The sequence below is a fragment of the Gobio gobio genome (genome assembly GCF_949357685.1).
Source record: "Gobio gobio genome assembly, chromosome: 17".
Lineage (NCBI taxonomy): Eukaryota > Metazoa > Chordata > Actinopteri > Cypriniformes > Gobionidae > Gobio > Gobio gobio.
In genome coordinates this window covers 38,949,558-38,962,839 of record NC_137110.1, presented here as the reverse complement: position 1 = coordinate 38,962,839, position 13,282 = coordinate 38,949,558, and the positions used below count along the sequence as shown (strand labels likewise).

General features: G+C 39.0%; 1 protein-coding gene across 3 annotated transcripts; it reads right to left on the bottom strand.

Annotated features, from left to right (window-relative positions):
• Nucleotides 1-430: 430 nt before the first annotated feature.
• On the bottom strand, nucleotides 431-13,025 carry chrna1 (cholinergic receptor, nicotinic, alpha 1 (muscle)). Of its 3 annotated transcripts, none has more exons than XR_013818355.1 (10): nucleotides 12,768-12,971; nucleotides 11,481-11,623; nucleotides 11,299-11,343; nucleotides 10,045-10,154; nucleotides 9,706-9,901; nucleotides 9,161-9,398; nucleotides 5,538-5,761; nucleotides 2,765-3,004; nucleotides 2,034-2,574; nucleotides 431-1,087 (listed from the first exon to the last, which is right to left on the bottom strand). XR_013818355.1 is itself a non-coding variant. In XM_079841763.1 (9 exons), exons 1-9 carry the CDS (start codon nucleotides 12,811-12,813, stop codon nucleotides 2,446-2,448), a joined length of 1,371 nt encoding a protein of 456 aa, XP_079697889.1. In that variant the 5' UTR covers nucleotides 12,814-13,025; the 3' UTR covers nucleotides 431-2,445. The 3 variants fall into 3 exon arrangements, 1 of the variants encoding a protein (XP_079697889.1); XR_013818356.1 differs by having other exon boundaries at nucleotides 431-1,000; nucleotides 2,114-2,574; XM_079841763.1 differs by having other exon boundaries at nucleotides 431-2,574; nucleotides 12,768-13,025.
• Between the last annotated feature and the right edge of the window lie 257 nt (nucleotides 13,026-13,282).

Genomic DNA, 13,282 nt, shown 5'->3' with positions numbered 1-13,282 from the left:
GTGTGCGACTGCCTCGAGCTCAGCGCAAACATCTGTCAAACTGTATAGAGTAGACCGTTTGTGACAGAAAAGCTGAGCTCATGTGAATGTGTGGAGGAAGTAACAAACATGTCGATCAGATTTAAATCCAAATAGATAAACTCAAAATGTACTCATTTTAAATAGGACTTTAAGATAAATTGTATAGGGTTCTTTTTTAAAGTTTGGGATTTATGTAATATTTTTGTCCTTTGTCTAAAGACTATTTTCTACCCTGTGGGGATAGACTATACATTTGTTTTTATTAAAAAATATATATATTGATTTCTGGTCACTGTGTGAGAGAAAAAAGTGCTACAGACATAAAAAATAAAACATGTGCTGAACCCCTAGAGCATAGAATTGCAATGAGAAAAATAATTATAGAAAGAAAACCCAAACATGTTTTCTTCTCCAAACATGAAGTTTATGATGCATGTAAAGACAATTGTTTTTCAATCAGGCCTGTATGCCAAAAAAAGAAAATCATTAAATTAATGATTAAATACATAGACTAATCAAACCAAATAAAAACAGCAATATTGTCAACCATTTATTTGCTATTATTATTATATATTTCTTGTTTGTTAATGTGCTGTTATATACACCGTTTATTCGTTCTTTTCTCGGTTTAAATATCAAGCCATTCAAGTACATTGGTTACCACGGAAAACACAAACCACAAAAATAAAAACATGAAACAAATTTAACATATAGCTAACCTTAACAGAATAAAATATAATATACTCCGTAAAATAAATGCCACACGCTCTCATTTTTCTCTGCTTCTGTGCTTAATTCTGTCAAGATACACTGAACAAAACTTAACACTTTTGTTTTTGCCCCCATTTTTAATGAGCTGAACCCAAAGATGTAAGACTTTTTCTATGTACACAAAAGGCCTATTTCTCTCAAATATTGCTCACAAATCTGTCTAAATCTGTTAGTGAGCACTTCTCCTTTGCCGAGATAATCCATCCACCTCACATGTGTGGCATATCAAGATGCTGATTAGACAGCATGATTATTGCACAGGTGTGTCTTAAGCTGGCCACAATAAAAGGCCACTCTAAAATGTGCAGTTTTACAGAAAAACCAGTCAGTATCTGGTGTGACCACCAGTTGCCTCATGCAGTGCAACATGTCTCCTTTGCATAGAGTTGATCAGGTTGTTGATTGTGGCCTGTGCAATGTTGGTTCACTCCTTTTCAATGGCTGTGTAAAGTTCCTGGATATTAGTAGGAACTGGAACACGCCGATCCAGAGCATCCCGAACATGCTCAATGTCTGGTGAGTGTGCTGGCTATGCAAAAACTGGGATGTTTTCAGCTTCCAGGAATTGTGTACAGATCCTTGCATCATAGGGCTGTGTATTATCATGCTGCAAAATGAAGCGATGGTCGCGGATGAATGGCACAACAATGGGCCTCAGGATCTCTTCACGGTATCTCTGTGCATTCAAAATGCCATCAATAAAATGCACCTGTGTTCGTTGTCCATAACATATGCCTGCCCATACCATAGCGCCACTTGATCCACAACGTTGACATCTCAGCAAACTGCTCACTCACACAAAGCCATACACGCTATCTGCCATCTGCCCTGTACAGTGAAAACCGGGATTTATCCGTGAATGGAACACCTCTCCAAAGTGCCAGACGCCATCGATGTGAGCATTTGCCCACTCAAGTCTGTTACGACGACAAACTGCAGTCAGGTCGAGACCCCGATGAAGGACGACAAGCATGCAGATGAGCTTCCCTGAGACGGTTTGACAGTTTTTGCAGAAATTGTTTGGTTATGCAAACCGATTGTTGCAGCAGCTGTCCGGGTGGCTGGTCTCAGACGATCTTGGAGATGAAGATGCTGGATGTGGAGGTCCTGGGCTGGTGCAGTTACATGTGGTCTGCGGTTGTGGGGCCGGTTGAAGGTACTGCCAAATTCTCTGAAACGCTGTGGCATTGTGCTGTGTGATAAAACTGCACATTTTAGAGTGGCCTTTTATTGTGGCCAGCCTAAGGCACACCTGTGCGATAATCATGCTGTCTAATCAGCATCTTGATATGCCACACCTGTGAGGTGGATGGATTATCACCGATTTAGAAAGATTTGTGAACAATATTTGAGAGAAATAAGCCTTTTGTGTACATAGAAAAAGTCTTAGATCTTTGAGTTCAGCTCATGAAAAAAAAAGTGTTGCGTTTATAATTTTGTTCAGTGTACATATGAACACAGTTCTGATACTGACATTCTGAGGGAAGGAGCAGCTGTAATAACAGATCTACTTTAAATGAAGAGAAACAAGTGGTGATGTGTTTTATTTTCCAGTTGTTGTCCAAGCACACTGTTTCCAAGCAGCCTCTTTGCTACAGCTCAGCAGAGAGTCGAGGCACTCCAGTCCCTGGCTTCAATTGGGCCTTTGGACTCTCACAGCATGCTGAGCTCGATCAGGCGTCCGGCAAACACACCTAAAGTGCCAATAATACACACCGCCATGAACACGCATAGAAGAATGTGATCCAGGACCATAGCGACAAACTTCCATTCCTCTGCGGCCTAGATGAACAGACAGAGTGAAAGAAACAAATAGTCAGATGAAGGAAGAAGAGGAAGGTAGAGGAAGTACTTCACAACTCCTGTTCAAAGAGGTGCAAAAGAACAAAAGTTGTGAAAGCTAGGAGGTAAAATGAAGGAGAAAGAGAGCATGATTGACAAGTAGAGCAAAAAATGAGATAAATGTTCTCACATTGTTGGACTCCTCGTCGCTTTTCATGGTGTCTGCGATGTATTTAACACCCTCGATGGCGCTACGTACATCAGGATTTTTGGTTATGGGAGAGTGGTAAGTGACAGAGGCAGGCATGGGTTTCCCTGAAATGTCAGAGATGTCAAAATCAGCAGGAAAGAGATGCTTTTCCTGTCGTTCCTGGGACGGTCGCTTCATGGTGGAGAAAAACATCAGGTTTGGAATGGTGTCTATGAAGATCTGTAAAACAGAAGAGAGTGGGAGTCACCATGCATACCTGATCAGAATATAAATAGGTTTATCAATAGCTCAAAGTAGGCAAAAATACCCACAAATATATGTAAAGTTTAGAAACAAGTAAACATCGTACTTTACTAGCTGCACCAAACGGGACTGCAAAAATAATGATTCTCAACCACTGTTGAGAACCGGTGGTCCCATCCTAAACTCATGCCCACTTGATGAGAGTCCACTTTAAATTTTTTGAGCCAACTGCATTTTGAATGTAACTTCCAAAAAAAGTACCTTTGTTAAAGGATTAGTTCACTTTTAAATAAACTTTTGCTGATAATTTACTCACCCCCATGTCATCCAAGATGTCCATGTCTTTCTTTTTTTTCAAAAGTTTTTTGATGAAAACATTCCAGGATTGTTCTCCATATAATGGACTACAATGGGCCCCAAACGGTTCAAGGTCTAAATGACAGTTTCAGTACAGCTTCAAAGGGCTTTAAGCGATACCAGACGATGAATAAGGGTCTTATCTAGCGAAACGATCTGTTTCTGCGAGAAACCGAGCAGTATTTATGCTATTATTTTACCTCTTATCAGACGAACGTGATCATCTCTGAGCTCAGCCATAACTTCCGCTAAGTGAGGTCAATATATCTATGATCAGGCTCGTATATCGACCGTAGATGCCTCATTCTACTGATCCGTGCAAGCGCTAATGAGGCATCTACGTATACATCTATGACCAGGCTCGGTTTCTCGCAGAAACTGATCGTTTCGCTAGATAAGACCCTTATTCATCGTCTGGTATCGTTTAAAGCCCTTTGAAGCTGTACTGAAACTGTCATTTGGACCTTGAACCGTTTGGAGCCCATTGAAGTCCATTATATGGAGAAAAATCCAGGAAAGTTTTCATCAAAACCATCAAAAGTCCTTCAACACTAAGAGCCGAAGAGGCCTTAAATATTAAGTTACTATACATACTCATTGACTTCCCTTCTGATTCCCATTACTAACCAAAAGTTCCAAAACAGGTTTTTATTTTATGTTATAGTTAAAACATGTTATGGCTTTGCAAAAGTTTATTTTTGACTGCAGAAAGAAAGACATGGACATCTTGGATGACATGGGGGTGAGTAAATTATCAGCAAAAGTTTATCTAAAAGTGAACTAACCTTTTAATTAAGTTGCAAGATTTTTCATAAATAAAATTAAATAAAAACTGTCAAAAAATGCAGTGTATCCACCCTTACAAAAAAGATATATACTTATTAAGTAAACTCTAGTAAAGTTCAAGTATATTGTCCAAGTATACTTATGTAGTAAGTACATAATTGGGACTTATGAATAGGATGAAGATGTCAATTTTTATAAATATATAATATTTTTTATTAAATATATATATTTTTTTCATTTAGTACTGCCCTTCAGAAGCAACAGAAGATACTTGCATGTTTCCCGGAAGACAAATTAAGTACAATTTACCTTGATTTTCAAATTCAATAGGTTTTCACCCCCCGGCTCTTAACGCATTGTGTTTCCTTCTGGAGCATCAGTGAATGTTTCAACCTTTTTTAGTAGTTGTGTTTGAGTCCCTCAATTGTCCTCAGTGTGAAAAGATGGATCTCAAAATCATAGTCATTGCTGGAGAGGGTTCAAATATGAAAAAGAGGCTGGAAAACTGAAGAATGTGCAGGACCTGGAGGATTTTTCTGAAGAACATTGGGCAGTTTAACTGCTCAGGACAAACAAGGGACTTGTGAACAACCATCACAAAACAAAAAAACAGCTGTGGATCATCCAGGGAACGACACACAGCACTGAGAATCAATGGTTCATAAACTTTTTATCAGGGTTATTTTAATAAATTCAGCTATTTTTTTGTCTTGTGGATATATGTTAACATTTTTTATGTAAAATATCTTATTCAGGACAGTACTAAATAAAAAATAACATGCATTTTGTATGATCCCTCTTATTTAGTTAAAATTATTCCCATTTTCACAGATTCTGCAAGCGGTTCACATACTTTTTCATGCCACTGTACATGTGAACTTAGAGATATACTGTTTTTGTTTATACAGTTAAACTAGATAAACTAGCTAAACTTTGCGGTACAGTGGCCCTCCAGGACCGAGTTTGAACACCCCTGTACTATATACAGTTTACTAGTTATATACATCTATTGTGAAGTGTCTTAAATGAATGAAACTGAATGGCAAACAGATTCAAACCTTTTTGCAATCCCGTCTGATTAGATCAATAGAGTAATTGACATTGCTAGTTCTGATTCAAAAAGCTGATTAAAAGATTTTTTCAGGATGTCAGTAATCACCGTCAGGATTTATCAGTAATATTTGACTGAGGCACAGCAGAATTTGACTGGGGCTCGTGTTCCAGTAAAAAGGGTCTAGTGAAACCCTTGGTAACACCTTCTGAAGATAATTTGCTGTAAACTAAACTCTCATGTCACTTCAAATTCCTATGACTTTTTACCATGGAACACAAAAGGAGTAACAAAGCTGCTCTTTTCCATACGTACCTTGCGGACCCAGGCAGGCATGGTGTGTGTGCTGGGAGAGCGGTGGTGTGTGTTGATGACAATCACAGTGATGATGATAGAAGCAATGACAAAGATCATGGTGAAGAGCATGTATTTGCCGATGAGTGGGACAGCACTGGAGGTTGAGGGGATCAACTCAACGATCACCAGCAAGAACACAGTCAGAGAGAGCAGGACAGAGATGCTGAGGGTCATCTTCTCACCTACACGCAACACAAGACAGAAACCTAGTTCAAAACGTCCATCAAGCTCTAAGTACCTGTCATTTGTAATATTTAACAAGGATCTGTCATGTTTTTTTTTTACATTTTCAACTTTCTTTAGTGTGTAATGTTGCTGTTTGAGCATGAAAAATGTCTGCAAAGTTGCGACGCACAAAGTCCACTCCAAAGGAAGTTATTCTCTATAACAGTGCACACGCCTCGATTGTAGGTTTGAGTTTTCTTCAGGGAACGTACATGTCACAATATTTAAATAATTCCCACCCAAGGCATATACAAAAAAGGGGGCGAGGCCTAGTTGAGCTGCATTGCGTAGCGTGTGGAAAAAAGTGCTATATGGCACTAAAAGAGGTTCTTGGCTCGTAATCATAGGGAACCACTTTAAGTGCAGTATGGCACCAATCTTGGTGCTTCAGTGGTTTTTCAGCGGTTCTTTGGCTGAGGTGCTATATAGCACCGCTACCATATACAAAACATGTTAAAGGGTTAGTTCACCCAAAAATGAAAATTCTGTCATTAATTACTCACCCTCATGTCGTTGGACACCCGTCAGACCTCCGTTCATATTCGGAACACAAATGAAGATATTTTAGTTGAAAGCTGATGGCTGAGAAAGGCTTCAGACAGGCCTCCATTGGCATTCAGTACATTGACACTTCCAAGATCCATAAAAGGCACTTAAAACATCGTTACAAAGTCCATCTCACCACAGTGGCTCTACAATAATTTTACGATGCGACGACAATAGTTTTTGTGCGCAAAAAAAAATCAAAATAACACCTTTATCCAACTTGTTCTCGACTTCCGTGTGTGCCTCCACGACGCATGCGCGAGAATATGACGTAGCGCCGGCGTTCGGGAATCCATGAAATACACACTTAAGCCCCATTTTGAGCACTACGCCGAGACCTAAAGCACGATCAATGTAGAATCCAACAGCTTAGACACGCGCGTCTTCGTCTGCTCGTAAACAAATCGCTTCTGGGTCATATGTCCGAACGCCGGATCTGCGTCATATTCTCGCGCATGCGTCGTGGAGGCACACACGGAAGTCGAGAACAAGTTGGATAAAGGTGTTATTTAGATTTTTTTTTGCGCACAAAAACTATTGTTGTCGCATCGTAAAATTATTGTAGAGCCACTGTGGTGAGATGGACTTTGTAACAATGTTTTAAGTGCCTTTTATGGATCTTGGAAGTGTCAATGTACTGAATGCCAATGGAGGCCTGTCTGAAGCCTTTCTCAGCCATCAGCTTTCAACTAAAATATCTTCATTTGTGTTCCGAATATGAACGGAGGTCTGACGGGTGTCGAACGACATGAGGGTGAGTAATTAATGACAGAATTTTCATTTTTGGGTGAACTAACCCTTTAAGATATGGTGCTATATAGCACCAAAAGTGGTTCCCCTATAATTACGGTCAAGAACCACTTTTAGTGCATTATAGCACCATATTTTTAGAGTGTATGGTAAAGGGCGTGACATTTCCGAAACTCGTTCAAAGTAGTTGACCAATCACAACACACCGGTCCAGCCAGCCAATCAGAGCAACCAATCAGAGCACATTGCACTTTTCAGAAGGAGAGTTCATAGAAACAGGAACTAAACCGAGTGTTACTGCCAGACTGAGAAAAGAGGTGCTGCATTAGTGTAAAATATGTGGTTTAGCGAGGTCTGCGACAGGAGAGAGAGCCGGGAGACGAGAGGTGAGAAAGTGGGTCAAGTGCAAATGACAAACACCTGTATCTCAGTAATTGGCGTGGAGAGACCAATGCTGCGTTCCAGTTTGTTTTTATTATGCCCTTCACTTGCTAACTTCCCTCCGTCTCGTTCACTCGGATGTGTGTCATTGCTTACGTTGCATGAGTGCCCACTACAGGCGGAACCTTTGCTATGGACTGAACTGGAACGTCCTAAGCCCTTGATCACTTGGAATCCACTATGGAGTTGATTTATTATTAATTTTTTTATTTTACGAAATTGTTTAATGCAGCATTCTATATGTATATAAGTGTGTTTGGGTTGTTTAAATGTTTTTTTAAATAATTTAAATATCATAGAGCTGTTTGTGGTGGGGTAAATTAAACGTGATATGCGGTGACGTCACATTCGTGTTGCATTATGGTATATGAAGCTGCCTGAAGTGAACTTATGAAGTAGACTCACTCCCTCGGTCAAAATCAAGGGAGCGAGGGTCTGTCCATATAAACTCCCCTCGTATACTTCACGAAGTGGAACGCACTTCAAAATGGCGGCAGGGATTCCCCCGAGGGGAAGTGCTTAGGGAAGTTCACAAGTGCGTATCTAAAACTGGAGTGGAAAGCAGTACAGGGAGAGAGAGAACTGGAGACTAGTGCGGATCTGGATACTGTGTATGAGAGTGGATTTTTGTGTTTTGATTGTGCTGTAGTTTCTATGGTGAATGCGCTGAGTGCTTGCCAAAGCGAACTTTCCGGAAATGTTCTCAAGTTTCTAAATTTTGTTCTGTGTTTATTTTGTTATTGAGAGGAAAGCAAGCTGTACATACTTACATATTCATCTAAACTTTGCCCAACGCAGTGTGGGCGGCATTATATGTTCGTTAACAGTATATCGCTGCTCACGTATTTCAAACTTAGTTTTACCCCTAAACGAAGAACAAAAAAGAACTTTGCCGTGAGTATATCGAGGCGTATGTGAATTAGGCCTACCTGAGTCTGTCTCTCAACAGTGTCCGGTAGCAGCATTTCTACTGTAAGTTTATCTGCTCCAAGAACAGCGCCGTTATTACCTTACTAGTGAGAAATGTCATGTAGCTTTTAAATTGTTAAACTATTTTACTGAAAAAAAATTACTGGAATTTTACTATTTTACTGGAAATGTGTCCGCACTGTATGTGTGTGCGCTTGAGTGTGAGAGAACAGGAGAAAGAGAGTATGTGCTTTCCGTACATATTAAAACGCAAATTTGTCGCAAAAAAAAAAATCGTATTGTTTACTATATTCGTTTGCTTGGTCAGTGTCGTTGTGGATTTTGGTTCTTTTGCTGTTGTACCTTTGAAATAACTGAAATCATATGGCAAAGTTATATGGAACTGTAATGCGGTAAAGACCTGCCTGGAACTACTTTAGCCAAGCGTTTCTCTGAAAATAACTGCACACCTTAAAACGTTCGTCAGCCAATCAGATTCAAGCATTCAACAGCACCGTTGTATAATGTATTTTGAACATTGAACCATGAAAACCTATTTCCCCATGTATATTTATATATTTAAATATTTTTTGCAGGTTTCAGCGAAAATAATTAAAGTTACCATGATATAATAAAATAAAAACACACCATGATGTAAGATTTTGGTCATACAGCAGGCATGTAGACACAAAAAACACACAGTGGGTTACCGGAGTCTGTGGGCAGGTAGAACACAAGTCCAGTGAGGAAGGAGAACAGCATGCAGGGGATGATGACGTTCACGATGAAGTAGAGAGGGAGGCGGAGCAGGAGGAAGTGATAAGTGATGTCGAGGTAGGGTGTATCTGGACAGCAAGCATAATACACCCAGTGTTTCCAGTTCCTGTAATCCTTCATCACCCACTCCCCGCTCTCCATGAAATTACTGAGGTCTGGTCTGTCGCTGTCCTTACACATACACAAAAAGATGCATTAATAACCTGGTTCATAATAAACAATGTACAGACATTAATAAAGCTTATTTTGCAGCGTGGAAGTAAGCTATTTTCTGTGAATGTGCCAGACTTCCTATTCATTAGCCACTATAAGTAAATAACTAGATGAATAACAAAGTAAACAGTAAAACTATTTGCAGTACAAGCCAGTGTGTTTATGATTATGTCAATACTTTTAAATAAAATTATAACAAATACCAGTTTACAATATCAAGCAGGATAAACATGATTGGTCATCATGTGTGTGTTGTTATAGTTACTGGGTTGATGGTGACAAGATTGCCATCATAGGTCCACGTTCCAAGTTTCATGCTGCAGTTCTGCAGGTCGAAGGGGAAATGAAGGACCACGATCTCACAGTAGCTCTTAAAGATTGCTGGGGGAGTCCATGTTATCAAACCCGTGTGCTCCAACAAGACCTTTGTCTCATGGACGATGGCAAAGTCTCCATCAGCACTGCACATACACAAATAAAGAAATATATCAGAGCAGGTATATGCACATTTCAATGCATGTATTTTACCTGATAACACACTACAGGTGCCCATCAGATAAATACATGCAATGGGTGAAAGCCAACTGGACAAAGTGACTCATACTTGTTATAAAGCACTAAATCAGGTTTCCAGATGTCAGTGGAGGGAATTCTGATCTTCCTGATGCCACCATAGTCATCAGGATTCCACTCCAGATTCACATCCTTCCATTGCTGAACATGAGAAAAGGAGAAAAAGATTGATTGTGTATTGACTCCTAGCTGTATCCACATGGGTAATGTAATTTTAAAGTCAAACAGAAGTTGCAATTTTTTCTTCCCTATTGTGACATATATCCAGGTGAAACCGCTTCTCAAAGACAATATTTTATCCACTGAGAATTGATTGGTTGTGGTTTGTTATTGCTGTGATCTCATGTGAGTGACATGTGAGGTTGCAGGAGGGGAGAGGTTATTGTCCCACCCTTGTTCCGTCGGAGAATAGATGTTGTTGTAAGGAGGAGGGGGATGTATTTTGATTGAAGCCACCATGAAATCAAACTTGACAGTTAAATTGTTTATATATTAAATAAATATTGCAGTATTTACTATAAATGCACATCATAATTTTTTTTATTTAATGCGCCTTCGTAATAATCAAAATCCCCCTCCCTCTTGCAGTGACATCTCTTCTCTTCTCTGATGATGTGTTTTTTGTTAAAGGGCGGGACAAACAGTCACTCACATTAGATCCCAGCAATAGCAAACCACAACCATCCAACGATCCAATCAATTCCTGTTGGACAAAATCAAGTCCCGTCCTGCATTTTTTCTCGTTGGAGAAGCCATTTCATTTGGATATACTTCACAATAAGGAAAACCTTCATGCTGATTTTAAAGATGGTTTGCATAGATAAATCCTTTATAATAAACACTGCAATATTCCATAAAAGAAAATAATTGTGCAATTTGATTTTAGGGTGATTTTATGGCAGCATTTGTTGTACTGCCTTTTATTCAATAAAAATGAACTTTTTTTTAATAAAACAAAATCATTGCAAAATGTAATGAGAATCATCATTAAAATGAAAGACAATACCAGCCACACCGCAATGAAGAGAATTAGCACTTTTTACATAAAAATGAATGTATAATGTGTAATAATGTAATGCAAGTTGAAATGTGACCAGGACATTTCTTGACTGGTTTCAAGGGACCCAAGTATTTGACACAATAAATGTTATAGTACAGAATGTTGTGTTATTAACATGGATTAAATCTCCGTTTTTCTTCATACAGGCCAACTTTCACAGTAGACATCTTGATATCTACTTTGATAGCAGCACACAGGAACTGAAACAGCTGCTCAAACCCACACCTGCTTTAGCCGTACATTACTGGAGACAATCTGATTAACTTCATCCTGTAAATAAGAAAGGGAAGGTGATGGAGGGTAAGAGAAAAGAAAAAGTATATGGTTTTGTAATGTATACTTTTTATTACAATAATAAAAATTTCATCTGAATTCAAGAAATAAAAATGAACAGAAATATGATTTACCACACTGATAAGCTGAATGAGTTGTAGTCCCACAGTAACCACTACTGGATCCTTAAAATGGCTGACAGGACGAACAACCTTGTTATATCCGGTAAACAGAGACTTTACTAATCTTGTCTCATCTTCCGAGCACAGTGCTGGTCCTGCAACACAAGCACACACACACAAACACACACACACACACACTACTTCAATGCTCTGTGAGAATAAGTCACCCAACTCCTCTTACTCACAAACACACACATCCATCCTAAACAGCAGGATTAAAGTTGATGGACTCAAGCAACTGCATATGACACACACACACACACACGCACGCACACACACACACACACACACACACACACACACACACACACACACACACACACACACACACACACAGTGATGTGACTATTATTTTATAACCAGAACTAACTGAAGTAATGCAGAAAATCTACAGGTAAATACATTTATTCAGATAACTGGGTTTCTTTGGTGTGTTGAAAATGTTTTGTTTCTTATACAGCACATCTCTGAGCCATAATTTGGGGTAAATATTTTTCCACATTTCCATTTAATTACATTATTAAATGTGACCATTTATTTTGCAATGTTTCATTAATTTCCACTGTTCCACAAATATGCATATCAAAAGTGAACTGACACGTAAATGAGTGAGCGTTTGAGTCCACATGTACATTTAGTGTTCTAGATAGTATACAAACATCAAAGAAGGAGCTTTCCCGGTTTAAGTTTAGGCCACAGTATCATTTGCCCTGATGAGCAGAGCATTGACTTCAGCCTCAGCTAAGAGATTAGGCATAAAAGCAACAGAATATGTAAAAAGAGAGACGACATGCTAATATCTGTTAGCAAATAGCACAAAATTGACCGCTGACACACTGATCTTATAAAATCCCCAAACCACTTGAATGACGCCGGCAGGCCGCGCACTTGCGCCTGTCAATCAAACAGGACGCATAGTATGCATACCATACACAGAAGCATAGACAACTTTAAAAGTGTTTAAAAACAACAACATTTGAACATAACAACGTATCGCTGTTGAAATGAACCTGTATCGCTTTCCAACAAACGTTTGGGTGGAATAGTACGATTACCCGCTTTCTGTACTTGTCACAGAGGTTATTTAAGCAATATAATTATATTTACGTAATAGCACAGATAGCTGTTAAACTAAAGCCTATATCAATGTATTTAAACTTATGGGCAATTTAAATACTTTATTTATCAGGGCAGTTTCCCCAATATAAAAATCTAATAGAAAACAAAGTGGTCACTTACCAAATAGAAAAGGCAAAAATGGCAAAATCAGTATAAAGTTATTCATCGCCTTATGAGAAAGTGCGTGTAGTCGTCTGAACGATCAAATAGTCTATAAGAGCACAGCTAGTTGACTGTGCGTCCTGACTGGAGCTGGAACTGTGCGTGAGTGTGTTGCACTATTGTTAAACACTCATGTTGCGCGAGCTGACAGCTGTCAAGTCTGCTCGAGACAAATATTGCTGCACGTGCGTGCATGGTTTTAACTTAAAGCGCTATGCGTGTACGGTTGCTGTTGCAAACAACCATCATCCAACTATATTCATGTCTTGAATGTAACCATTTCAAGTCATCTACCTAGTGGTTGTTCACCGTAATAATAGTATAAAATACTATTATAATTTTTTATAATTATTAAAAAAGTATAAAATACGTCTCCTGTCGCCCCCTTGCAGTTGCAACCAATTAAATGATCAATTATTGTGGAATATGTGAAGCAACATTTACTGATGCCATATGTGCATTTACTTATATTT